Consider the following 26,765-nt stretch of genomic DNA (forward strand, 5'->3'; position numbering starts at 1 on the left):
CCAAGTGGCAGATGTAATTCTTAAAAATTACAGTTTTTAGTAAACAACTTTAGTCATTGATCATAAATTTGTCAAATTTTTCCTTGAAGTTATACATTTTGTAATGAAAATGTCAGGGGAACATGAAAGTCTTATCAACAATAACTTTTTCTTTCAAATGAAAATATGTCTGATGAAAGAAAGCAACTAGACCACTCTCAGCCTTCAATGCCAACAGGAAAAGCATTGTATATTTAAGTGTAAAATTTATTAAAATGTATAGTTTTAATTCCCTTGTGTGACAGTGAATTTTGTGCTTTTATCTCCTCGGATGTCAAGGTGTTGTGTTTATTCTTGTTAAGTCACAATTAGCTTTCCTTAATGAGACTTTTATGTATTCAGTGGACAAAACAACTCAATACACGAGGTGTTTAACATCTCTGTGTTGCTTTAAAGTGATTTAGATTTAGAATACCCTCTAACAGTATCCTTCATTAGGGATTTCTGAGCCACACCTTGGCAAGATATGCACCAACTGATCTTTTCAATCTAAAAGTTGAGGTTGCACAGCTGGGTGTTTAGTATAGAAGGTAAGACATCACTTGAGGAACCCAGAGTTAATATCAGAGTGTCTGGGTTCAAGTTTCGCTCTATTTCTGATTTGTCTTCCTGCTAGTGCGCATTTAACAAAGCAGAATAATGCCCGAAGTACTTGGGGGGTCCAGATGGAGTTTTTCCCACCTTGTTTAGACCCGAACCACATCCAGTTGCTACAGGCATTTGGCCGCTTAGCTGATAGATGGAAAGATGGAAGATTCTCTCTCTTTCTCTCATAACTAACTAAACAAACAAATCAATGACTCACTGCTGGCTTTAAAATGAGGGAAAATGTTTGATGAAAGAAATATGCTATTAACCTTTGACCACAGAACCTATGTCTGTTCAACTGCAAACCAAGGACCACCGCCATGCAAAGATCCCTCGTGATTTAGACGCAGGGATGTGTGAAACTGTTCAACACAGAGCGAGTTGATGTTCTCTGTTGCTGTTTGGGAAGAAGGAGTCTATGCTTGCTCCTAACACTTTGGAATCTTCTTGTGACTGTTTTAAATGAAGGGCAATCCTGTGCTTTCTAAGTTCTCATAGTCAAAGCTAATGACTAACATATAATCCAAACCAATGAAAGGCATGGTCAGGATGCACTCATTTGTAGTTGCATCGCAATTTTGTTTAATTGGCTGTTTTTGCTTTTAAAGAGTTCACTTTGTTAGGCTGATAACATATACCTCATCTGATTTTGTTTACATTATCTTTCTGTTTCTCTAAATTTTTGCATAGACAACCTGAATATTAGTGTTGTCATTATCTATAAAGTATTAAAAGTAAAGGAAACCTAAAATGTAAGCATTTCTTGCTTGAATCCAAACCTGCTTGGGGACAGTTTTCTGGCAGCATTATTCCTCTCTGATGCTGTCTAAAAGGTAAAGTGTAATCAATTAGAACTTGTTGTAAGTTACATAGACAAATTCAGATAACATCACATGAGGGAGTGAGCCGTGGCAGCAATGAGAAAGTTGGGGTTGCGTTCTGGCATGCGACCTGTTCCCTGTGCCAGAGAGAATGTGCCATCTATGTCCAGAAAGACACAGTAGCCTTATGGGTGGAACTATGAAATTCTGAATGTTGAAAGAAGACAGTACTATATCTGGTCAGGATCAGAGATGGTATTTGAAACTGTTCCAAGCCCCTGGGAACGTGAAGGTTTAGGATGAGGGTGATTAAAATAACTAGGGATTACTTATTTAAAAGGCTGTGTGTGTGTGTGTACACTGGCTCACTCCCAGGGCTGGAGCAGGCTGAAGCCAGGGGCCAGGTCTATGGACAGCAGGAGATCATAGGAACTCTGCTTTTACCCTCAAGTGTGCTTAGAGTTCATTTTCTCTCCCAGGAGGATTGGAACCCAGTTAGTCTTCATTTACTGGTTACTTTCTTAGTTTTCTTAAAGATGCTGTGCTGAGGTCTGAGAAAATGTGCAGAGAGCAAAAGGGAGGCACAGCAGGGAAAGGAGCCCTCTGTCCTAGGCTGAGTGTCAAGGAGAGAGACGCCCCAAGGAAGGATGCGACCAGTAGACAAGTGTGACAGCAGCCCAGAGCAGGTGCACAGTGGAATGGGAAGCCTGGCCAGGATCCCTTTCCTAGAATTAGAATGAATATGTAAGTATTAAGAGGACAGAGCTGACACATCCAACAGCAGATGTCCAATGGACCTGATAGACCGTTGGTTCCGTGTCTCCCCACATATGCTTACATTGGAAAACAGCTATATGCTATGCTCTTTCAAGGACCAACTCGAATGTAGTTTTCTTTCAGTAATCATTGTTACCTTTTCAACTAAGTAAAACTTCCAACAAAGTAAAAAAGCAAAAGTTTCAACAAAGTAAAAACAAACATGAAAAAAAAGTACTTTCCTTAAGTAACTCCATGGCAATGTATGTTTTTTCTTTTCTTTCTTTTTTTTTTTTTTTTTTTAACACACCACTCAGCACCTGTGGGATGTCCTTCTACCAAGAGCCTGCCCTGCGTGCCTGGGAGGCTGGTCATCCAGCATTCAGAGCAGGGGAGTTTCGTTCAGCTGTTTCCCCACTGCAGTCTGCGGGGCAGAGGCAGGGGTCTGAGGGAGAACAGGAGGTTGTGGCAACCTCTGTTTCTCAGCTTTATTGATGGGTAGATGGGCAGAGCAGCTGCAGGGAGTAAATTCCTCGTTTGGTTCAGGCTACATGTGTTCTCTGAAAGCCTGAATGTGCCTGGGCTGCTTAGGGCTAAGAGCTGATAGAAAAGTTTTGATGGCATCGAAGGACCCCACAGTTGTTTCCAGCAGTGTTTCTGCCTGCCTTGCTGTTCTGGGGGCCACTGGCATTGAAGTCTTGTGTAGTTCCAGCTACCTCTTTAGTATCTTTAGTATCTTCTTGCAGAAATTACCCACATAACTGATTCTGTTAATGGGGCAGTAATTCCTATTAATCATTACAAAATATAGGAAAGTGGGAAGGGAGTGTAGAGAAAGAGTGGAGAGAAAAGCAGGTGGGGCAGTGAAGACACACGGGAGATCCAGGCAAGGAGAGCAGCAGTGTTGGAAGAGTTAGCTACCTCTAGGGGAGGGCAGTAAACTCAGATGTTCAAAAGTAATGCTTTTGCACTTTGATGATAATTAATTCATTTGTCAAGATTTATGCTTGTCTGAGTTGGAAAACTATACTTATTCACATTGAAATTGAAGTCAAAAAATTCTCAGTTAAGTTTCACATCAGCTACTGGTCTTCCTTAGCCCTGGGTTTCTGAAGTGAAGGATGAGTGATAAGGACATGACCATGGTCAGTGGTGTAGGCAGACCTTTGGCCCTGGCTTTGTCCCTGTCCCACCCTTGTCATTAACCTGCCTTTGTCCGATGCAAAGGGGGCTGTCTTCCAGGTCTCTGGCCTTTTCTCAGCTGTGTCCTGATTTGCTAATCTCATTGCAGGCTGCCGGAGCTTCCATTTCTACCCTGTAGAAGCTGCGCTGAAAGATCGGGGGCTACCCCATAAGGCCATAAACTGGGCTGGCCTCTTGGGCTTCCATACATGGGCTGCAACGGCCCTTTCCTTTCTGCCCTCCTCCCTGGCAGTGTCCTCCAGGCAGGGTGTGGTGGGCTGCAAGAAGCTCCTCAACCTGCCCTCTCATCTCTCTCTCTCCCACTGCCTGCTGCTGCTGGCATTTCTGGTTGCTCTCCTAGGTTTTTGGCTCTTATGGGAAATGAGGAATGGGCAGGGATGCACCATTACATTTCCTGTAAATATATTCCATAATGTAACACCTGGAACACACATTTGTTTGTCGCTTCACCTAATGTTATGCAGGCAGAAAGGGTCCCAGGAGAAAATTCGTTACATTGGACAAACCCATCGATTTCATTAGGTTGTAAGTGCTGGCGGCTGGCCTGCAGGGCCAGAGCAAGTGATGTTAGCTGTGATCCTTGGTGTAGAGTAGCATGCTTAGCCTTCTAGACAGTCAGTCTGCCTCCTGTTTTGAACTCCAGCTTCCTCTTTCATTCATTTCAGATATTCCCCCTGAAATATTGCGTCATTGTTAAATCCAGAAATAGTCATCCTCCAGGAAAACTTTGTTCAGAAATAGTGCGTTTTGAAAGTCAGCCATCTTTATGAACAGGCTCTTCACCTCGAAAGACCCTCCGGCTGGGAGATAAAGTTAAGTAGATGGTGATGATACGAAGGGCTGTGCCTGACAAGCTGTTCACAGTGCTAGGCGTCAGAGTGGAAATATAACTTCCTTTTTATCCAGCTGAAAAATGAAACTGTCCGGCTTTACTGTTTTACTCAAAGTTTGTCATTGGCTCTTTGTGATCAATACATAATACACTGGCTCTTACACAGCCTGAGTCTCCATAACGACCAACACACAGCTAAAATTAGCAGCATGATTAAGATGTTTAAATTTACTAGACATTGGAAAGGTACTAATATTTTTTTTCTAGAGTTTTCTTCTAAGAGTCTCTCCAGAAAACCACATTAAATGATATTATATATGTGTGTATATATATATATATACACACATATATATATAAAATACATACTTGTTCAAAGACAGTCTTTATAAATCTATGAATTAGCTTGGTTTGTCTTTGAAGATGAGTGTGCACATGGACTTTTGAATTGAAATCATTCCTAAACTGGCTACAAACAAAGAGCCTTGGCTTCAGGGCTGGATTGTCGGCCGCAGCCGTCAGGCATTGCAATGACTTCTCCCTGCAGTTGCCTGGCTCCACTTGCTGGCTGGCAGTAAAAACAAGAGCTTGTTCCTAGTAATGGTTTGCACGCTTGAAGTCTGGAGAAGCTTCAGTGTGCACCTGGCTGTCTTTAGAGAGTGCATACCAGTGGAGAGGGACTGAGCTTAGCGAGGCAGCTGTGGTGGGCAGCCACAATGTGCAACCCATCATAGAGTGATGAGGAAGTTTGAAAGACAGCATAAAAGTGCGCTTATGGGCCCGCTGTGGTAGCCTAGCAGCTAAAATCTTCTCCTTGAAAGCACCGGGATCCCATATGGGCACCGGTTTAATCCCAGCGGCCCCGCTTCCTATCCAGCTCCCTGCTTGTGCCTGGGAATGCAGTTGAGGACGGCCCAAAGCTTTGGGACCCTGCACCGATGTGTGAGACCTGAAAGAGGCTCTGGGCTCCTGGCTTCGGATCAGTTCAACTCCGGTTGTTGTGGTCATTTGGGAACTCAATCAGCGGACAGAAAATCTTCCTCTCTGTCTATCTAGCTTTGCAAAAAAATAAGTAAATCTTTTTTTTTTTAAGTACACTTCTAAGTTTAGTACTCGAGCATGGGTTGTCCCATTTTCCTGAAACCTGGGTGCAGGTCCAGATCGTAGTCATCTGACGCACAGGTCTGTTCCTGCATGAGATGCATTTTCTTTATTATGTCACAGTATGGTTTGACAGTCACCTCTTATGTAGTAACAGTCTGTGATTACACATATTTCCAACATGACTTAGTTAAGCGCAATGCTGTTGTTGGGCATTTCTGTTACTTACAAAGAGCATTTCTGGCTGCCAGTATTTTTAGTGAAAAATATACAGTTGCAGGGAAAGATCAACTAGTCAAAGCTTGGTGATATTGTATGGTTTTCATAACAAACTATAATATTTTGGAATATGTTTACATTTTAGAGTGGCTAAATAAAGCAAAGTTACATTTTTATGGTGGTGAGAAAATTCAAAATTTGTTTCAGCAGTTTTTTGATAGGCAATATACTTACTTATAACCTTGATGCTGTACAGAAGATCCCCTGAGCATATACTGTTACTCATTTGAAACAGAATCTTTCTTCAACAGTAATCTCCTCTCCTCCACCATCCTGCTTTCTTCAGGGAGCTCCAGTCTTTAAGATTCCACAATAAGCCAGATCATGCATTATTGGTCAGTGCCAGATAGTTTGTCCAAACATGATCTTTATCCACGTTGTTGCAAATGGCAAGAGACCATTCTTCTCCAAGGCTGACCAGTATCCCTTTGCATACAAGTACCACATCCCTCCTTCATTCATACAGTGGTGGACTCATAGCCGCACTGCACACCATGGCTGCAGAGGGAAGTGCTGCCTGACATGGGAGAGCATCGGGGTTCCCTTAGGCACTTACCCAGGCCCGTGACTAGAGCACCCCAATTTTAAATTCTTTTGAGGGATCCCTTGCTGCTTTCCATAGTGGCTCTTCTCATTTATGTTCATTTTTCCTTTGTGATGATCTCACTGTGGGATTGATATGTATCCCCTTAACTCATTTGGGAAGCCACGGGTCTTGTCTCATTTTGCTTAGTTCTTTGTGAAGATCTTGCTGTGGGCTTGGTGTGTGTCCCCTTATTCGTTGGGGAGGCTGAGGGTCTTTTCACGTTTCTTTTAGCATTTTGTCCATCTTTGGATAAGTGTTCTCTTTGGTCCTTGACTTAGGTTTTGAATGATTTTCCCTGGTTTTCCTGTTATATATGAGTTCCTAATATATTTTGGATATTAACTTCTTATCAGGTGTGTTGTACAAATGGTTTCTCCCATTCTGTAGGCTGTTTCTTCATGCTGTGCAATTTCCTTTAATGTGCATAAGATTTTTAGTGTGATATGATTTTGTCTTTTTTGCTTTTGGAGTTTTAAAGTTCTTGATAGTCTCAAAACAATGTAATTAGCTAAGAGTAAATGAATATCAATTGGATGTGTGGAAAACACGCATGGAACAGAGGTGTTGTTGAAGTAGACTAATTTGTTTCTGTTGCTGAATACAGTGATCACCTAGTGGAAACACAGCCTCATTGCTAACCACTCCTGGAACATTCTATTTAAGAAAATGTTAACCTAATCTTAGGTTTTGGACTGGGCAGCCTGGTGTGTCAAGTTAACCCTCTGCCTGCAGTGCCGCATCCTGTATGGGGTACTAGTTTGTGACCTGATTCTCCATTTATATTCCAGCTCCCTGCTAATAGCCCTGGAAAGCAGTGGAGGTTGTTACAAGGCCTTGGACCCCTGCACCCACATTGGACACCCAGAAGAAATTCCTGGCTTACCCTGGTCATTGCAGCCATCTGGGGGAGTGAGTTAGCAGATGGAGAACCGCTCTCTATCTCCCTCTCTCCTTCCTCTGTGTAACTCTCACAGCGAAATAAATAAATGCATCTTTTTCAAAAACCAAATAAGATCAAATTTAAAGAAAACATATGTTTTAATTCCAATTCTGCATACCTCATTGATATGCCATTTTGTTTATTTTTAAATATTTTATTTACTTTATTTGAGAAGTAAAGAGCCAAAGAAAGAGTACATGAGAGTGACCAGCTTTCTGTCTGCTGCTTTACTCCCCAGATGTTCAGCCACTGGCAATTCTGCCCAGGCTTCTCGTGAGTGTGGCAGGGATTCATGTAACTGAGCCGTCCATCACCTGCTGCCACCCAGAGGGCACAGCTGGAGGCTGGAATCACAGCTGGAGCTTGGATTGAAGCTCAGGCCTTTAGATATGTCCAAAGATGCCCGAAGTATCAACGGCAGTGTTCAAATGCTTGTCCCTGTTTATGACACCTTCATATTCTTCATGTCTGATTAGTTTATTTATTCTTGATGTTTCATTACGGTTTTTTTTCTTCTTTGCCAATTATTCTGTCTTCATGGGATTCCCACTTCCTTATTCTAATTTCCTTCGGCATTTTGTAGTATTTAGAACATAGGGAATTTTCAATGAAATGGTTTGAAAGAATAAGCAAAACCATGCAAACAAAAATTTAGACAATTTGAAATAACTAGCCATGAAGGCGTGGAATAAAGAATACTGAGTTTTATTAGCTGTTTTTCCAGCAGGATCTTTAGATGTGTTTTATGATCCCTTGTAGCTCAGAGGAAGGCTGTTCTGCACATCAGCTGTCTTCAGGAACTTTGATGACCAACAGTGAATGTAGGAATCACGTCTGGGATTTGGATTTCACACTGCTACTTTGAAAAATAGGATGTTCTGCATACTTTCCATTCTCCTAAATAGGCGAACTAACTGCTTCCGTAAAAAGTTTGTTAAGCTTAGAAGTCCCTTTAGAAAATAAAGTTGATTTTATTTAACCCAAAAATTCCACCTGCTTTGACCCTAATTTAATGATTTTTGCAATTCCGCAGCCATGCCCAGAGAGCATGTTCTATGGAAAATATTGGGAATGTCAGAGCCATGTAACTTGAATACTACTTGCTGTGACACTTTATATGAATACTTTTTCAATGAGCAGGAAAGCAAAACACCATTTAATTCCCCTGTATCATTTTTCACTTATTAACTATAGTCATCTATGTGGAAAACTGTATCTTTTCCCTCCAAGCTATGTTTTTTCGTTCATATTTCCTCAACAACAAATACAAAATTCATCAGAAGGAAAAGTGAAGTGGAATGCCTTCTTTAGCAACGTTCTTGTCAAATAGTAAATAAAACCTCTCTGAACTCAGTGACAGATGGGAGGTCCAGAAGAGATAATTGGGTGTGTTTGAGCCTGCTGCCTGTCTCTCACACCTCCTGTGCACCTGTCTGTTAGGCTGGGACAATGTTTTGTTAGTGTTTATGACCTTAAAGCATCGTGTTTGCAGATTCTGCCCTGGAGTCAAAGCAATTTTTCCTGTAACTCTAGGTTGTATGAATTTCTATTTCCTAAAACAAATGCTTCCTTTCCTACAGGACGAATTTCTAAAATAAACTATCACTAGTGTCTTTTTTTTTAATATATAGCTACTGTTTTTGACAGTAACAAAGTATTCTCATTTTTTTTTTTACATAGGATGTTCTCATCCCTTGGTTTTTCCAAGATATTTCCTTACAGGGGATGGCATTCAACAGGGATTTTTTGTTAAAAGAAAATGTCTTTATGTACATGTTCTCATTTAAGCAACAACACTTGATGAGATCTGCTTTGCTATTTTTCTCTGTTGGGAGAAGATTCAAGTGTGTTCAGCGACGGAGGTGGCAGGACCCAAGTCCCAGTCCTGGCATTTTGTTCTTGAATCCTTCGCTGCGTCGCGAGATTGTAAATCGGGTCTGGTAGCTTAATGTCTCTTAGAGTGCTCACTCCCTACAATGGAGCAACCCCTCTGCTGATGGATTGATCTGGTTTTCTGTTTCTGTATCTACCTAGGGTTGGTGCGAGTGTGCAGTTCTCCTGTGAGGACAATTATGTGCTCCAGGGCTCCAAGAGCATCACATGTCAGAGGGTCACTGAGACACTCGCTGCCTGGAGTGACCACAGGCCCATCTGCAGAGGTAAGGCTCCTGCCGTGGGGGGAGCGGGGGACGCATCTATTTCCTGCACTTTTGGCATGTTGTGCTGAATGCCCATGAGCCTTAAGTGTAAAGCATTCTCCATGACAAAGCAGAACATTAGAAAACATATATTTTCTTGGTAACATGGGTTAAAAAGGAAATACCACTTTGTCATTTGCTAGGAGACAGACAATTCCAAAGGCATTCATATTGTTTTACATTTTCAACAGATATGAACAAATTCAATAATTTGAGCTCATACTTGCTCAGTATAACCGAGTGCCTATATATATGCCCACAGCATTCATATGTATGATGAGTCACATAACCAGAGCCTTCAGGAAGCTTTGTGGTGCTCCAAGGACTCTCACCTTTCAATTGCAATGAGACTCAATTCTTTGCTTTGAAACGTGTGAGTAATAAAGGGAGTTTGTTAGGCTTATTCCGAATAATGCTTTCATTAATCAGTTATCATAAACCAGCCTTAGCAATAACTGCTGAAGCAAAACATTCATCATTATCATCACAAATTCCAAGGAAAACACATGAAATGAACAAAGATGAAAGTGTTTACTTCCTTCCTTATCCTTGTATGAACTTGTCAGAATCATAGAAACAGTGAAACTAGCAGGAAACCATTTTCGTTAAATAGGGGAAATTAATAAAACCAAAAGCAATGTTGTCCATTACTAACTTGTACAGAAAGGCTGCTTTGAAGACAAAACAGAAGGTGACAAGTCGATGAAGGGATAGGGAGCAAAGAAAAGGGCATTTCATCCTAATGCATAGCCTGCTTCAGTGAGCAGATTCACAGATACTTGTAAGCCTTTGGTTACAAAGGATGTGAAGGGTTGGTCACACATTGAGATGAAGTGAGTGTTAAATATGCTCTTATCTCCAACTTCATCAAAGCAAGGAGAACTGCATCAGAGAACTGGCAATCAAGGGTCCCTTTACTGTAGGTATGGAGGCCTAGTGGTGGGTGAGGACATGGCCAGGGGGTGTCTCTGATGTCAGGGTGCTAAGATGTGGTCATCCTGTAGAAGCCCGGAGGCCTGGTGGCTGAGGACACGGCCAGGGGGTGTCTCCCTGAGAGCAGGGAGCTGTGGTGTGGTCAGCCTGTAGGAGGCTGGAATCCACACCCGCAGAACAGTTCCATTACAGCTTTGTATAATAGACACTATGTCCCCCTGCAAGATCTTCTAGCCGCCGTCCCGTTCAGTTCCATACTTGCTGGCACATGGACCCTGGCAAGCAGGCCTGAGTGTGGAGAATCATCGTCTGTGCAGAGAAAAATCCAGCACAGTGAAGAGAGCTGTGCAGACAGCTTCCAGAATAGATGAGCTGGCCCTGGGAGCCTTCATTCTGAAGGACTGAAGGGCGGCGGTGAGCAGGACTGGCTCTTGGCAATGATCGGAGCTGCTGTCCACAGGCACACGTCTCCCTCCAAAGGAAGGTCTGAGCCCTCTTTGAAAGTCCCTTGGGAAGTAAAAGGTATACAGCATAATCTCTAACTGGAAGTCAGCTGATGAAAGACTGGAGTTCCATCCCAGCAGGACCAAGATGAGTGCTTGAGTAAGGAGCAAAGGGAGCTGATGCCTCTGCTATGCAACTCTGAAGGCAAGCTGCATAATCTCTAACATTCTATCAGGCTAGATTCTTGCCCAGGAGGACCAAGATGCATGCTTGAGTAACTACAAAGAAATCTGATGCCTCCGCTATTCAATTCTTGAGAGAATAGTTCCTGTAGTCCGTTTTTGCCAAACATGTATAAAGAAGAAATTCTGAGGGACATGTTTTTGTGCATGCCATCTGGACTCCTGGGCCCTGTATTCCCTCTGCCCACCAGCAAGAAAAATGACTAAAACGGCTTTGTTGGGAGCGAAAAGTGAAAGTCCCCTGGATGGTTTTGCTGTTTTTAGTATAATTCTAGGAAGTCGGATTTCAGACCAGAAATTTTCCGCAGGTATCCGCTCTTTCCTTCCCAGGCAGGTGGCCTGCACCTCAGGGCTTCACGGGCAGAGCACTTGGAGATGGCTCTAGACAGCACTGCCCTCTGGAAATCCAGGGTCAGCTCTCTGTTCAGTGTTAGGATATTCAGTAGCCAGATGAAAAAATGGCAGAAAGAAACATGCGATTTTTATCGTAATGATGAGTTTTACTTAACCCAAATACCCAAAATATTATCATGTAAGCATATACTCAAGATAAATAATTAGACTTTTTGCACTTTTTTGCATTTTTTGCTCTTTAAAACACCGTGTCATGGAAATCTCGTGAGCACTGTGGTGGTGGCCTGCCTCCTCTCAGCTAAGCCCCTTTCCAAGGGCTCAGGAGTGTGCAGCTGGACGGCAGAGCGCTGCAGAGTGCCCGGCCTGTGTGCCCACGCACTGCCAGCTGCGGAGTGCCTTCAGCCTTCTCCTGAGTGCAGGATGAGAGGGCAATCCAAACCTGCTTTTTGGCCTGTATTTCTCACAGTAGAACTTACTCTCTTCAATTACAGTCCTTACAATTTTCAGTTTGGCAAATTTTACCAATCTTGAGTTAATTATCTTTTCCTTCTGTAGTGTCTCCTCTTGATTAGAATGACTGATTCTTCACTTAGAGAAGAGCTGAAAATAATTCAAAACAAGGATCCTTTGTGATTTTCTATAAAAAGATCCATTTAGATCTCTAAAGCTTATGGGAAGATGAGCAATACAAAACTTAGCAATATTTCAAATGCTGCTCAGTAGAGTCCTCAGGGGTATTATCTCTAAGTTCCATATGGCAAATGTGTTTCACTCCACACTATTACCATAATAAATAGTATTTTAAGAAGGATCACTGAGGTTTGGAACTTCCTGACTCACTCTTGGCTCTTAAAGCAGATCTTACATTGCTTCTTTCTGCCACATACTATAAACTTGTGGAGTTATCGGGTCCCACACAATGCCCTTGGTGCAAGCATTGTCATCCCGTGGGCCTAAATGTGTCTCAGGGAAGAGTGCTTCTTCAGGTCTGCTTGTCATGAAGGGCCTCAGACTTTCCCAGGGAAGGACTACTGGATGGGGAGTAGTTGGTAAGTGTCCCTGCGTCACAGGGGGCCTTCCATCTGGGAACGGGGTGGGTGCCGATGCCTGCATTAGCTAATTAGCTTTGAGAACTGGGGAACGTTACCTTTTCTTGCTGCTACTGAACGCATGAATGGTTGTCATAGCTCGGTAATTATACAAGTGATTTTGTTTGAAATTATGCTTACTTCATTTAGGGATATGAAAACAACTATTATGATATTTTTGCAGGGTAAAACATTATGAGCTGTTTAAAAATTGTATAAGTATGTTTAGCTGCCAGTAGATTATTTTTTAAATGAAGAGGAAAAGAACAGGGTTGTATCTTTGTATGTCTCCAGCCTGGTCTTCTGGGTTCCATTTCATTCTCCCTGGATTGGCTTGGGACAGGTGCAGAGGCCTTGGTGTAAAACCCACTGCCCTTTGGCCTTTGAGCTGAGTGTTTTCCACTGCTCTCAGGGGTGAAAGGTGAGGTGTCATTTGCAGCTCACTGGAGCCTGCAGGGGTCACAGGCTGCCCCTTAGAAGGGCCCCTAACTTACTACCTTGTCCTTAGCCGAGACCCGGGGGAAAGCAGCCTGGAGATCAGGAAGCAGCATTTACATCTCCAGGTTGACTGCCCTGCCAGAGTACAGGGCCAGGATGAAAGTTAGGTGATAGTTTAGATAGTTGATTGGATTATGTAGTTATCATCTCAGAGATTTAAAGAAACACATACATGTAAATTAACTCGTGGATTCACATGAATTTAGAGAAATTTCTGTTGTTGCTTCCAGACTCCTAAGTTTTATGCTTTTATGTAAAGATTATGTGAGGGAAAATATTTTATTCTCCTTATAGTCTTTTACTCAGTCATTGACAGTAATGTATTTCTTAATATGGCACTCTTCTCATATTGCATTTCATGTTAATCGGGTGTTAAAGATGGCAAAAATAATTTGGGAAAATATCACCTCTGAAGTTTGAGCTTTGCTGAGAGCAAGTTCCTAAAATGGACTATTTGGCCAGTGAGGCAGAGGAGGATAGAAGTGACCATGCTTCTGTTCTGCCCTCTGACCTTCACAGGGACAAGACACCTCCAGGGCCGGAAAAATCCGTAGCTTATCCAGCTGTGTTTTAGTTTATCCATCTGTATTTAAGAAGTGTTCATTTGGACAGCAAATACTGATATTAAACAAAAATTCTCAATAGCTTATAGGTTCGTTTTAGATAATAGTTTCAACTGTAAATACAATGTGACTTAAAAATTGTGTGGTCTTGTCATGTTTTTACATATCAGCCTGCAGGCATTGTAGTTGATACCGAGGATTGCCAGGTAAATAAGGAAAGATCGGGAAGTTGCAGTTCTACCATGGAGATCTAGATTAGCATTACAAGGAAGAGAAAGGATTTGTTGTTGCTGTGTCAGAAGAAATTTTGGAAAAAAAAACTGATTGCTTTTGAAGCATTCTTACTCCCCTAAGAGAGTTCTTCAGAGTTAGGAGTCTGTGCCAGAATAAGGGAAGAAAACAGACAAGGAGGGGCAGAAATCTTCTCCAGTGGCTGTCACAGAGAAAGTGCTGGGTGGACAGGAGGACCCGCAGCAGTCCCGCCCAGGGTTGGACCCGCGGCCTTCTCTAGTCCTCCACAAGGATGCTGTATCTCAGATACCTGGTCATATTTGCTTCTCTCCTAGGCGCACCTAAAGCTTGCTGCAGTGCAAGTGGGCCAATCAGGACTCACACTGGCATGCAGTTGGGTTGGTGGCATCACAGGCTGGTGGCTTAGCTTGCTGTGTCACGGCACTGTGCCCAAGAAAGGTGGTTTGAGGTTAGGATTAGTCCTTCACTGGGTGATCCCTGAATGCGTGTGCAGATTTCAATGTCCCAGCACAATGAAGCACAAGTTCTGTTCTGCGAATTCATTGTCGTGAAATTAGTTTCTTCTGCTCCTTTCTCTAACCTCATTTAAATTATTAATATTGAGTCCAGGCTAATATTAGATTTCTAAAGATTATCTATTAATTTGGAAAAATAGCCTCCTGTCTTAAGGAAGAGGGCAATTAACATGTTTTATATCCCAAACTGAGTTTCATTTCCTGAGTTATGCATTTTCTATGCTTCAATTGATCTTTCATTTCATCTTTCAGATGAAAAACAAAATAATATTTTCTTTTTCCTTTTGAAGCCACCATTTTTATTTCTTTACAAGCTCTTTACCAAGTTTTAAGCTCCTATTTTCCTTGTGCTGAACGAGTTTTATAGAGGTGATTTTAGGATGGATTGCAAAGCTTGCAGGAGACTTGAAAACCTTCTTTTCCACTACCCCCATTTGTTCTGGAAAGGATGAGACTGCGGGGGTTGGAAGCGTGTATTCGGTGCCCCTTGGAGTGTGACATTGTCGGGAGGCGAACTGCGGGCTCCTAGCCCTGCCGCCCTGGGCTGTCCGCGCCAGGCACTCTTCTGTACAAATATTGCATATGCAGAATCTGTGCCGTTAAATGCGTATCAAGATTTTTAATGAAAGGGATTTGAAGCAGATTAATTTCGTGTTTACATTATCCATAGTGCTGTTATCAGTTGATGCCTAGAACAGTGACATCTTAGAATACAGTGAAGTGTTCCAACTGGAACTGCAGCTCTTCACCAGGGGCACAGATGCTGTGCAAAATTCACCTGTCTTCTTTAGTCTCTGAACCATGTTGTTTGTCATGCTCGGTTCATACCTAGCTTGAAGTTCCATATGAAAATTACATCTTTACCACACTCAGGGAATGTCATAGTAAATAATAGTGTCCCTATGTGTTTCCAGCTAGAACGTGTGGATCAAACCTGCGTGGACCCAGTGGGGTCATCACCTCGCCTAACTACCCGGTGCAGTATGAAGACAACGCACATTGTGTGTGGGTTATCACAACAACCGACCCAGACAAGGTAAACTCCCACCTCTCGCCTCCCACCTCCACGTGTTCCGTACAGACCATGCACCCAGCTTAGTCAACAGTTAGGGTAGGGACCTGCTCTCTGCCAAGGCCACTGGATTTTTATAGCATCATTTATGGGTCATACAAACTTACTTCAAATGTAGCCTGCCATATATTTATTGAATTGGAAGTCCTACCTGTGGTTGCCTTGTCAGGGCCGGATCCAGGAGTTCATGGGTTTTATGCGGCCCAGTGGGCAGGCATTCCCCACCCTGAAGACACACAGTCGGCAAAGGCCATGCTTTCATAGGTGTTGCTGTGGAACTAGAAGGCTTGTGCTGTACTGCTGTCTGTCACTGGTTGGAAAGCAGCGTGAGTCTCAAACAAAATAAGTATGTATCTTTCACAGCAGGCTGCATCCATGCTTTCAGAAGCCTGCTCACATGTTGTAGGACTTTGTACAGCACCACAAAATGCTAGAAATGTTTCTACCATCCATAGGGAAAAATTTTACATACTATTGTCCAGACAGCCACTCATGTTTGCCTTCTGATCGTACTCTCTGCATGTTCTTCTGGAAGTAAGTAAGTCAGCACTCCGCCATCTGTCCTACACCGTGAGGCAGAACATGCATTTTCTCCAAGGGTAATAAAAGATAATGACGCCAGTTATTTCTTCATAAGCTTTGATTTATGTTATTACACTTTATTTACTTATTTATTTATTTAAAATAGACAACTCCATGTAGGTTGTGATGTAGATGAACAAGTTTACTAAATCTCACATTGTCGCCCACCCTTCTTCTTCCTTACTGATTTTTAAATTCAATTAAAGTCCAAGAAATCATACTGACAGGTTTCATGTGCTGTGATTACTTCAGTTGACTTTGAGCTCCATGTAAATGCTCAATAGAGAATAAAGCAACCAAAAACAAGTGGGGTGTCTTTATGTAACTTGGTTTTTTTAACAGCAACAATGACAAAAAAGATAGAAAGTCATTCTGAGTTTGGATTCCACTAACATAATCCATGTTAAAAAGAATGCATTTATACTATGCTTAAACTTACAAATCCAAGTTATTTTCCACTTACTGTTTTGCTGCTAATACTTTCTTATTTAAAATCACCAGTTCTGGTTTTAAATTCAGTAAGATTTTCATTCCAAATGCCTTTCGAGTTGTTTGTTTTAGTTACAGCTAGTATTTATGTGAAAGTACAGGCTTTAATTTGTGGAACTGGGTAAAAATCCAGGTTCCAGAGGGTTTTCTTGTTAAACACTGAGAAATCTGAGGGCTGCCTTTGGTAGGATTGAGACCCCATGGTGCATCTCAATATAGGAGAGTTGCGTTGTACCCTGGGATATCAATTACATCAGTTCAAGTCATGTATTTTTCCATATAAACAGCTCAGTGGTTTATTTGTGCAGCTTTTGCCAAGGATCTACTGTTTTTCAGTTCCTGTTCTCATTCCTTTATATCACAGTTCTCTGTTGCATGAAAATGGATAACAAACAAGCCTGAGAAAACTAGAATAAGCATCATTGCTTGATAGCTACTTACAAAGCCTTCTCATTACTTTTCCAAGCCAAAAAAAAAAAAAAGTTTTATTTCAATATAAATTGTAATTGAAAACAGGAAAGCCATTTGGAGAGTAGCATCCAGGCCACCTCCAATACTGTGTTCTGGCCTGGGTTGCTCCCAGCACCTCTCTCCCTACTTTTCCACACCAGCCCATTTCCTGATTTATGGCTTCCTGTGCTCCCAGAAGCTCATAGGTCTTGCCCAAGGGCTCCTCCACTGAGCCCTTCAAGAGTTGCAGAAACTCTCTCATCACGTGACACAACCCAAACCTGGAACAATAGGCAGCTCCCCTAGGTGCTCAGCAGAGGTTGGGCTAACAAGCACTTCCTGTGCTGAGGCTTAAGCTTCCTTCTCTGTGCCTGGATTCTCTGAGCACCCAACCCTCCCTGCTGCGATCACATTCAAGTGAAACAGGGACTGTAATCGAGGGTCTAGTTTGACGGAGAGCCCAAGATAAGGAAGATGTAAATACTTGCAAAGATGCAATTATCCATGTAGGGAAGGAGATTTAGGTGTGTGTGGGATCTCAGGGAATGTGGAGGAGGAATTTCAAAGGCCTGGGGATCTCAGGGGATGTGGGGATTTCTGGGGATGTGGAGGAGGAGATTCAAAGCTGTTGTGATGTAGCTGTGAAAGAGGATGAGGTCTAAATGCAGCAGGAGCCATAGGGTGTGGATGGAATACCATTGCAGAAATAGTTCAGACACAAAATAAGACTAAGTGTTCAGCCAGTTATGGGCAGAGAGGAAGAGGCAGGAATTAAGGCAGGCTTGACTCTCTTGGTTACCATAACATCCAACCTCTAGCTTGTCCATAGAGCTAGTCCTAGTAGGGCAGTGAGTGAGAGGGGACAGAGGGGCCATGATGACTGTGGGTGGCTGAAAGGGGCCATAAGAGTATGTGTTCTGATGCGGCACCATGACCCTGGGTTGATATTGGGTGGTCATTCCCTATCCTCGGGTACTGGGATATTTGGGAAGTTGGGTATGGCCTATCTTCTTATCTCTCCTCTCCCCCCCAGAAATGGGAAAAAGATATAGAAAGCTTGAAAACTATGACCACACCCACTTCTCCCTAACCCTTGATCCTTCCCACCCTGATCGACTATGTAAACATCATCTAAAATTTAAAAAAAAAGAAGAAGAAGAATAGGTGTTCTAGTACTCTCTCAGAGAAGGGAGGCCTGGCTGTGCCCACTGTCCCTGCACACATGCTAATGATGCCCTTATTGTATTCCTAAAATTGTTATCATCTGAAGCAAGTTATGTTCTCCCTTGCTTTCACCCAAAAAGAGACCCTGGGAACCTGTTATTTACGGGGAGAGACAGGTTTGGTTTTAATCATAATCACAGTCCCTGCTGTGTGTCCAAGTAGATAGATTTGCCTGATTGAGGGAAAGTAGGAATTCACAAGTGTGAAGTGTGTTCTCAGTAGATGAAATCAGAAATAAGGTATAATGACATGCAATAAGAGGAATGTGGCCAAAGAAAGCTGTGTTCAGTGTGACGTTCTAATCAAGGTGACTGGAAGGTGGATTTAACCTCAGCTGTAGTAGTAATGATCTTACAATAAGTGCCTTTAAGGAGTTCCAAGAGCTAACTCTGAGATATCAACACCATTCTACTCCATGGCATTCCCAGTTACTATATTCTCTCTCTTCTTCTTTCTCTCTCTCTGTCTCTTAAGGATCATGGCATTCCCATTTTTTTTATCTTTTCCTCCATCTCTCTTTCTTCATCTCTTTCTCCATCTCTCTCATTTTTCCATCTCACTCTTTCAACATCTCTCTTTCTCCATATATCTCTCTCTCCACCTCTTTCTGTCTCTCTTCCTCCTCCTTCACCTACACACACACACACACACACACACACACACACACACACACACACACACACACACACACACACACACACACACACACACACACACACACACACACACACACACACACACACACACACACACACACACACACACACTCAGTACTCTTGGTTGAGCACCACTTAGACACCTGAAGGTATCTCAATTAAGCAGAATTAGCATCCAAATTAAGCACCAGTCATTGCCATTACGTATAATTAGGCTTAATTTGATTCCTTGGGAGATGTTCCAAATAAACGGGCTTACCGATTAAGTGCATAGTGTTGAAGGTCTATTACAAATTGAGCATAAGAGAGTACAGTCATATAAAAGTCTCTAGGCAATGACTGTTCTCGGAAGCATTCATGGAAAATTCTGGAAGAGAAGCATTTGGGTGTGATACTATGCATGTTTGATCTGGAAAAACTACAGAACACTGAAAGTAATTTCCATTGATAATTAGAGATTAGTTAATATACTGTCCTTACTTTGCAGCATTAGCTCTCCTTTGGTGATTTATATGTTTTTCTCGTCTTTTTGCTTCTGCTTTGCTTGTTGTATAGCCAAGTATGTAGCTAGTGCTCTCACAACATATTCAGTGTAAGACTCGTAGGGCCTTTCTTAATATGGCACATAGAATACCAAGTTCAAAGGAATACTTGAAATACAGGTTTTCACTAGGTAAAACTATTAAAAGCATGCTCTATGAAAGAAATTATGAAAGAATCCAAGCTCCTGCCTGGTATTCTGGTATGTGAGTGACAATATTTAATGTGGTTATAGGCATTCATAAATATGTGAGCTTGTAAATCTGATTCAGCAATCTGGTTGTCTTCAGATAACGAATCATGCGATCAGATTCCTGAGAAAGAAAATGGTATTGATGAACTGTAGTTTATAGGAAGTAAAAAGCAAATCCTGTCAAAAATGTATTCATAGGATTTTCATTGAACATACTGGATATCCTGGGAGACTAGATTTCTTCTGAACCCTCTTAAGTGTGCAGTGTGTGTATGCATGGACAGGTAGGCACACGTGTAAGACTTGTACACGTATTGTCAGCTGGAATGAGAAGGGCATGACTCCATATCAAAATTGTAAATATATAGATTGCAGATATATGTGAGCATGTATGCATCCACCCAGCACTGACCTATACACAATGACTCTGATCCTTGGATTTAAGCATCTGCCTACACTTGGGATAAAGTAAGACTGTGTACAGACAACTTTTTCCTGTCATCTTTCCTTAAATACTGCAACATGACTTCTATTTACAGCATTTCTACTGTACTAGGGACTAACGCAATCTAGAAACCATTGTGTTTATAAGACTGTGGAGGTTCTATGCAAATCACACCAGCTCATATGATGGACTTGAGTATTGGAGGATTTGGAATTCTCATGGGTCCTAGAACAAATCCCCATGGATACTCAAGAACAACTGAACATAGGAAAGCACCAACTTTCAAGCAGTTTTTATGTTGATATTAAAAACTGTTAATTAAATGAAAGGTATAAATCAGATGTTTAAATGTGAGCCTAGGGAACCTGCAAAAAATAAAAATAAAAATAAAAAATAAAAAATAAAAAACTTTTAAAAATGCTGTGACTAATAGGCTATCCCTAAAGTATACCCCAAGTCTGTTTCCATGCTCCTTCCGAGCAGGAAGCCATCGTCTTGAGTTGGGTACACTCCTATCTTTACCTACATAGTGAACTTTCAAGCATTTGATAGGACAAGAGTGATGGGGCTGACTGGAAATGTCCTGGATGAAAGTGATGGTCAGCTGGTCAGTGTGGCTGGTGGTCAGTCAGTGTGACTGGTGGCTTAGACGTGGTGGGACAGTATCTATAACTTGACTCCACTGCATCAATTCTAGTTTTACCCTTCACTGGGTGTGTAACTCAGGCAACTTGTTTGGCCTCCTTAAGTCCCAGTGTAATGGCTACTCACTTTATTAATAGCAAACACTTTTGAGGGGCTTATAAAGAATATGATCAATTTAAATTAATTAGAATGTTGCCTGCCCGATTGTCTTTATCCTTTCTCTTCTTCTCTTTTCCCTCCTCCTTCCTTCCCCTCCTTTATCCTCTTCCAATGTTTTCTCCATTTTATTGAAGTTTGTGTTCTATTCATATTCAGTGAGGATCAATAAGACTAAAATCCTAAAATCTTATCCATCTTATCCTCCGGGTCTGCTGCAGTAACCTAGTGACTAAATCCCTCGCCTTAAATGTGCCAGGATCCCATATGGGCACCAGTTCATGTCCTGGATGCTCCACTTCCAGTCTGTTGCCCTGCTGTGGCCTGGGAGAGCAGTATGCCCCAAGCCTTGGGACCCTGCACCCTTGTGAGACCTGGAGGAAACTCCTGGCTCCTGGTTTTGAGTCAGGTCAGCTCTGGCCGTTGTGGCTACTGGGGAGTAGACTGGCGGTGGGAGGATCTTTCCGTCTCTCCTTTTCTCTGTGGATCTGCCTTTCCAATGAAAATAAATGAATCTTAAGAAAAAAAATTTATCCTCCAAGTAAGTTTGGTGTTGGTGTAGGACACAGCAGAAAGGAGCAGTGTTACACTATGTCTGCTCTGGAAGGATCATTGTGCAGCAGTGAGACGCGGGTTTGAGTTAACACAGGCTTGGGAACGGGAAAACCACAGCCATACATCACATCCATTTTCAGTAGAAGATTATCTGTTACTTAATCTGATTTATATTTACAGTAATACATTTATACAGACATAGGAAAAAAGTATTTCTTTGCATTCAAATTACTTTAAAATTTAGATTTTGTTTGTGTGAGTAAACTAAAATCTATACTGTGCAGTGATTTTTTTATAGAAGTAGAGAAGGGCAAGCAATTCAAGTAAGCGATTGAGGAAAAGGCCCCAGGTTTATTATGCTTTGATTTTCATTTCATGCAAATAATGCAAAGAAAGCAAATTCCAGTGATTTCAAGCATTCAAAATTGATGAAGGCATGAACCCTGATGCTCATGGGGAAGTAGTGACTTGTTTCCCCAGAGCAGAGTGTGTACGTGTGTGCAGAAGGTGAGAAGGGAGGCTGCCCATCTCTTCAGTTCATAAATGTAAAGCAGTTTTTGTTGTAATCTTCATATTTTGTTTTTTTACTTAGTTTTATGACTAGTAAAATGTAAAGGACTTATTTGCTTATTCACTAAAATGTTTATAACAATTTAAATTTCAAAAAGTTTAGCTAATACATACAAATTATACATATTTATGAGATGGCAAATTCTGTTTCAGTAGGATATGTTGTGCAATATGCAAGTCAGTTTGAGCAAATTAGGAGAATATTTAACAATAATTGTATAAATATTCAAAATAGTTTAATCCAGTATGTATACATTTTTTAGAAACATATAGTACATTTTTATTATCTGTAGTTACTCTACTATAAAGTAAAATCTGATATTAAAAAATTATATATTTGAAGGGTATAGTTACAAAGAGGTTGGGAGAGGGAGAAGGATCAGGGAGAGAGAGATTGCTCTTCCATCTGCTTCTTTCCCCCAAAGTGGCCACAGTGCTTGGGGCTGGGCCGGGGCTGACCAGGAGCCTGCAGTTCCAGCTGAATGTCTCACGGGTGGGAGGGACAAGCACTTGGGCCACTTCAGCTGCTTTCCCAGCTGCAGTAGCAGGGCACTGGATCAGAAGTGGGGTAGCCAGGGCTTCTACTGGTGTTTCTATGGTATGGTGGCATCTCAGGCAATGGGTGAGCCCACTCTATGTAATATTGGCCCTTAACTAGATTTTTTACCCCTATAAAAATATGAAGCCGTGAAACTGCCTTTCCCCTATCCTCCCTTCTCCCTGGTTCCTCCATCCTCCATTGTGCAGTTAACCCTTGTGCTTCTGGCTAGGTGATCCACCGCTTTATAGAATTAGAGCAGTGGAAGTGGTCATCCTTGTCTTGAGGCAAATCTTAGAAAGCTTTCATGTCTTCCACATTGTCTAGTCGCAAATGCTCTTTATTGTGTAGAGGTATGTTGCTTCTAGTCCTAGTTTATTGAGAGGTGTTCTCGGAGATTTCTGATTTGTGTAATTCAGAGTGACAGCAAGAGGGAGAGGGAAATATCTTCTATCTACTGGTTCACTCTGAAAATTTCTTCAACATCTGAAACTGTACGAGGCTAAAGTCAGGAACCAAACACTTCATCCAGGTGCCACCTGATTGGCACGGGCCCCACCACTTGGACCCGTCTTCTGGCTTCTAGAGCTTGGAGGTGGAATGGTTGGACTCAATCTGGTGCTCCAGCGTATGAAGCTGATCATGCAAGCACCAGCTCAACTGCGCTTCTGTAGTCTCCGTCCTAGTCAACAGCCTTCCCAGTCAACACCCTTACGAAGTACAAGTTTAAATACTTTCTTGACTATATCACTTTGTGTTTTTTCTCCAACTACTGTATTATTTACAGTATCTCATTCCCTCTGTGACTTAACGTTTTCTTAATTTGAGGGAAAGTCTCTGACCAGCCCATTCCCACAAGGCAGTTTATGAGAGAGGCTTAGGGTGAGTCAGGAAGTATCTATGCTATGGCCAGCCCACATCCACAGGCGTCTGACAGCATGAGTCCCTGCCACTTCCTGATTAGTACCCCTTCTCTTGCCAGTATCTCTCAATTTCCTCATTCCGCATTGAGTAGTATCCTGTTATGCCAGGGACTGATTTTCTGTTTCCTGGTCTCTGTTGTTTGAGTGTCCGCAGGACTCAGTGCTGCATTTCCCGAGGTTGCTGGGCATCTCCAAGCACCCTGATAACCTTTCCCATTAGAGATGAGGAAGACACTGGCTTTCTCTTGCTTGCCTTCTGGTGTCTCCTGTATCCTTTGTATGGGTCAGAGGTGATCAGGAACCCCTCTTTCCTGTGCCTCCTCTATCCTTTGTATTCGTTGTGGGAGGAATACCAATGTTTCCACTCTTCTTGCAAGACAGCAAGCTCTTTATTGAGTCGACCATCTATCTTATTATCTGAAAATCAGTAATTGAGTAGGAAATAGCCCCAGACTCCGACTTGCCCATATAATTCAGTCCCTAAGTCACCTGGTAAAGGACACCGAGGAAAATATTCCCAGAAAGAAGCAGCTGTGCTATGTTTCCCTGCTGAAAAAGTGGCGAAAACACCATCCCACACTGCGCGCATTCTCAGTGCAAGGAAGAAATCTAGCAGTAAGAGGCAATGCTAACCAATGCTCAGATTTCTGGATTCCTTAGGAGACGATTTCTTAAAGGTGTGGTTTATGAGTCCTAGATTTGAAACAAATATGCTGTTTCAATAGTCTTTTCCTACAATCCTATGTCTTACCCTTGTTTGCATTTCCAGTCAGTGCCCAGAGTTACACAGGATGGGTAAGGGACTGAGTAGGTGACTGTAATGGTGACCAGCCACGAGTTGCAGAGCAGTGTTAAATTTGTGTAAGCAATGCATATATCGGGCTCCATGGCCCCTGTGCTGCAACTCCACATTATCTGAGTGGTAAAACTGGCCAGACACACTACACTAAAGCCTTTTCAGATGTATACACTATTTCCCCATGCTCCCCAGGAACACTTATGGCCCTGCAGCTCCAGTGTGGATACTTTCAGGCACCCTCCCATCTCCTGGTTGCCATACACGGGGCTGGTCTATTGGACTGACCATGGACTCTGCTGATAGGCTGATCTACATGGAGAACATTCCATGGCTCTGGAGCCTATGTTCTGTTTGTCTGAGGAATTCTGTAAGGGGTGTGCTGACATGTGCAACTGAAAGACTGTGTTAATGACCTAGCAAATGTTTCCATGGGTTTAGAGTGAAGTGTGAAATGCACTGAGAGCCCTGGCACTGACCTAAGCTTGTGATATAGAAGGAAGCATTAGCGAGCCCCCTGGTTCACTCCTCTGGCAGGGTCTGTGCTCTGACATGCAGCAGCATTTTTGACTCAGAGGCAAAAGGAGTTCAACATCCAGCCTCGATCAGTGCTAACATTCCCAGGAGATGCTGCAGTGCCCACTTGCACGTCGCTCTATGTTAGTGTGCGTGGAGTGATCTCAAGTTTCTGCACGTTCAGTATAGAATTTTACTGTTTTGAGAAAGGAATTCCTGTTTTGCTTCTTGGTGGTAACTCATCCCTCAGTGACACTTCTAGGTTTTACCTGATCTCATTACACTGTGTATGCTGAATTCAATGGTTGGCCTGTACAAATCCCACTCATGACTTTTTTCACTGTGGATAGTTCCTGTCTCGAAGTAATTGCTGCTACTGTAAGTTTTAGGCAGGGATGTATTCCTAACGTAAAATCATGGTGAAGTGATTGTTAGTTACACTGCCGTCTTGCCTGTTGTGTCCTTGGGGAGGGCTGTCAGTTGCCCGTTTGGTTATCTCTGTTTAGTAGAGAACATGTTCTATTTAAGTGTTTGTCATTTGGAAGCTGTTCTAATGTCACATTGGGTTAACTGTGGAAGCCCTGTGTAGAAAGGAGAGCATCTCAACTACACCAGTTTCATGACAAGGTGTTTGTCTCAGAACTGGGACCTTGTGTGCACCCTTGGAGAATCCAGGGGGTTTGCTGTCAATGAACCTGACTCACTTCCACTCAGTGTGGAGTCACATCTCTCTCTACCTAATTACGCACACACATTTAAAGTACATGGCAATTGAGGCAAAAACTCACATTATATTGAGCATGTGTTTAAAAAAAACTTTGACATTTGAATTAAAAGTTATCAAATGCAAATGTCTATACCTACAGCTACATTTTAAATGTAAAATAAGATTATCTTGATATGGTGTTAAAGAAAGCAAGACATGGTTATACGAAAGATTCAGTGAAGCATGCTTGTGTCAAGTCATTGCTGCTTGGATCCAGTCGGGACTCAGAGACCAGAGGTGAGAATGGGGCTGCATCCTGGAACCTTTTAGCCTGCGATCTTCCCCTCCCCTGCAGGAGTGTCTGGCTGCATCCTCAGGGCAGAAGGCAGACTGCACTGTGGCTCTGCCCTGAGATGATGCTCTCACAGCTTCTGGAGAGCCTGGCGCGAGCCCAGAGCTCTGCCTGTACGCACCCACACCACAGTCCCCTCACCCTTAGCAAGGGGTTTCCCTTTTGCTCTGTGCTCTGGCCTAGAGTTTGCTTCCTATTTGGTACCGCCTCTCATGGTTTGTATTCCACATTTGCAGAGCCTCCTCCAGTGGAGCCACCCTGCCTGCAAGTTGCAGTGCATGAGGTTTGCACTCACATGCTTCAGGGTTTGTTTTTCCAAGCAGCCCTGATTCACGGGCTGTGCACTCCTCCCCTCATAGCCCTGACCCCAACACCCCATCTCCACTTGTCAGGTAAAGATGTTCCCAGAAGGCCCCTGAGAGCCAACACTCTTACCTGCTGCCCCGATATACCACTCCCCTCCTGCCTGCATGGGACACTCTTCAAATCCCTGCTGCTCACCTTGTAGAATTACTTCTCTTGCCCTGCCAATCTTTTCGCCTGTGGAAGTGCTGATGCTTGCCACATTCCATTGAACACACTCAGAGAGCCCTAAATGCCACAGGAGCCACTGGCTGGTTGTCTGTCCTGGTCAGTTAGTCTTTGGACTTGGATGTGCCTGCAGGAATCAGAAGCTGTTGATTTCATCAGCATGTGAGTGGTGCATCAATAGCTCCACCCACATTAGCCCTTGTGTCCTCCCTCCTTGCCTTGCTCTCTGCCCTCAGTCCTGTCATATGTCACCCCATAGCTCCCTACATGCTCCAGCCTCTCAGCACACCTCGAGACATTGCTTATGCTACTTAGCACACCTCGAGACATTGCTTATGCCACTCAGCACACCTCGAGTCGTTGCTTATGCCAGCCTCTTCCTCCAGCCCTACTCAGGTTATACCACACCTCGAGACATTGCTTATGCCGGCCTCTTCCTCCAGCCCTACTCAGGTTATACCACACCTCGAGACATTGCTTATGCCAGCCTCTTCCTCCAGCCCTACTCTGGTTATACCGCACCTCGAGACATTGCTTATGCCGGCCTCTTCCTCCAGCCCTACTCTGGTTATAGCACACCTCGAGACATTGCTTATG

The 26,765-nt window shown here is 42.8% G+C and overlaps 1 protein-coding gene across 1 annotated transcript in view; it reads left to right on the forward strand.

Annotated features, from left to right (window-relative positions):
- CSMD1 (CUB and Sushi multiple domains 1) overlaps positions 1 to 26,765 on the forward strand; it is a 652,915-nt gene that overhangs the window by 163,290 nt on the left and 462,860 nt on the right. Inside the window, exons 5-6 of the mRNA XM_058666667.1 lie at positions 9,177 to 9,301; positions 15,144 to 15,265. Of these exons, the coding sequence (XP_058522650.1) occupies positions 9,177 to 9,301; positions 15,144 to 15,265 (247 nt within the window). The remainder of the gene's footprint in view (positions 1 to 9,176; positions 9,302 to 15,143; positions 15,266 to 26,765) is intronic.

The sequence above is a fragment of the Ochotona princeps genome, chromosome 7 (genome assembly GCF_030435755.1).
Source record: "Ochotona princeps isolate mOchPri1 chromosome 7, mOchPri1.hap1, whole genome shotgun sequence".
Classification (NCBI taxonomy): Eukaryota; Metazoa; Chordata; class Mammalia; order Lagomorpha; family Ochotonidae; genus Ochotona; species Ochotona princeps.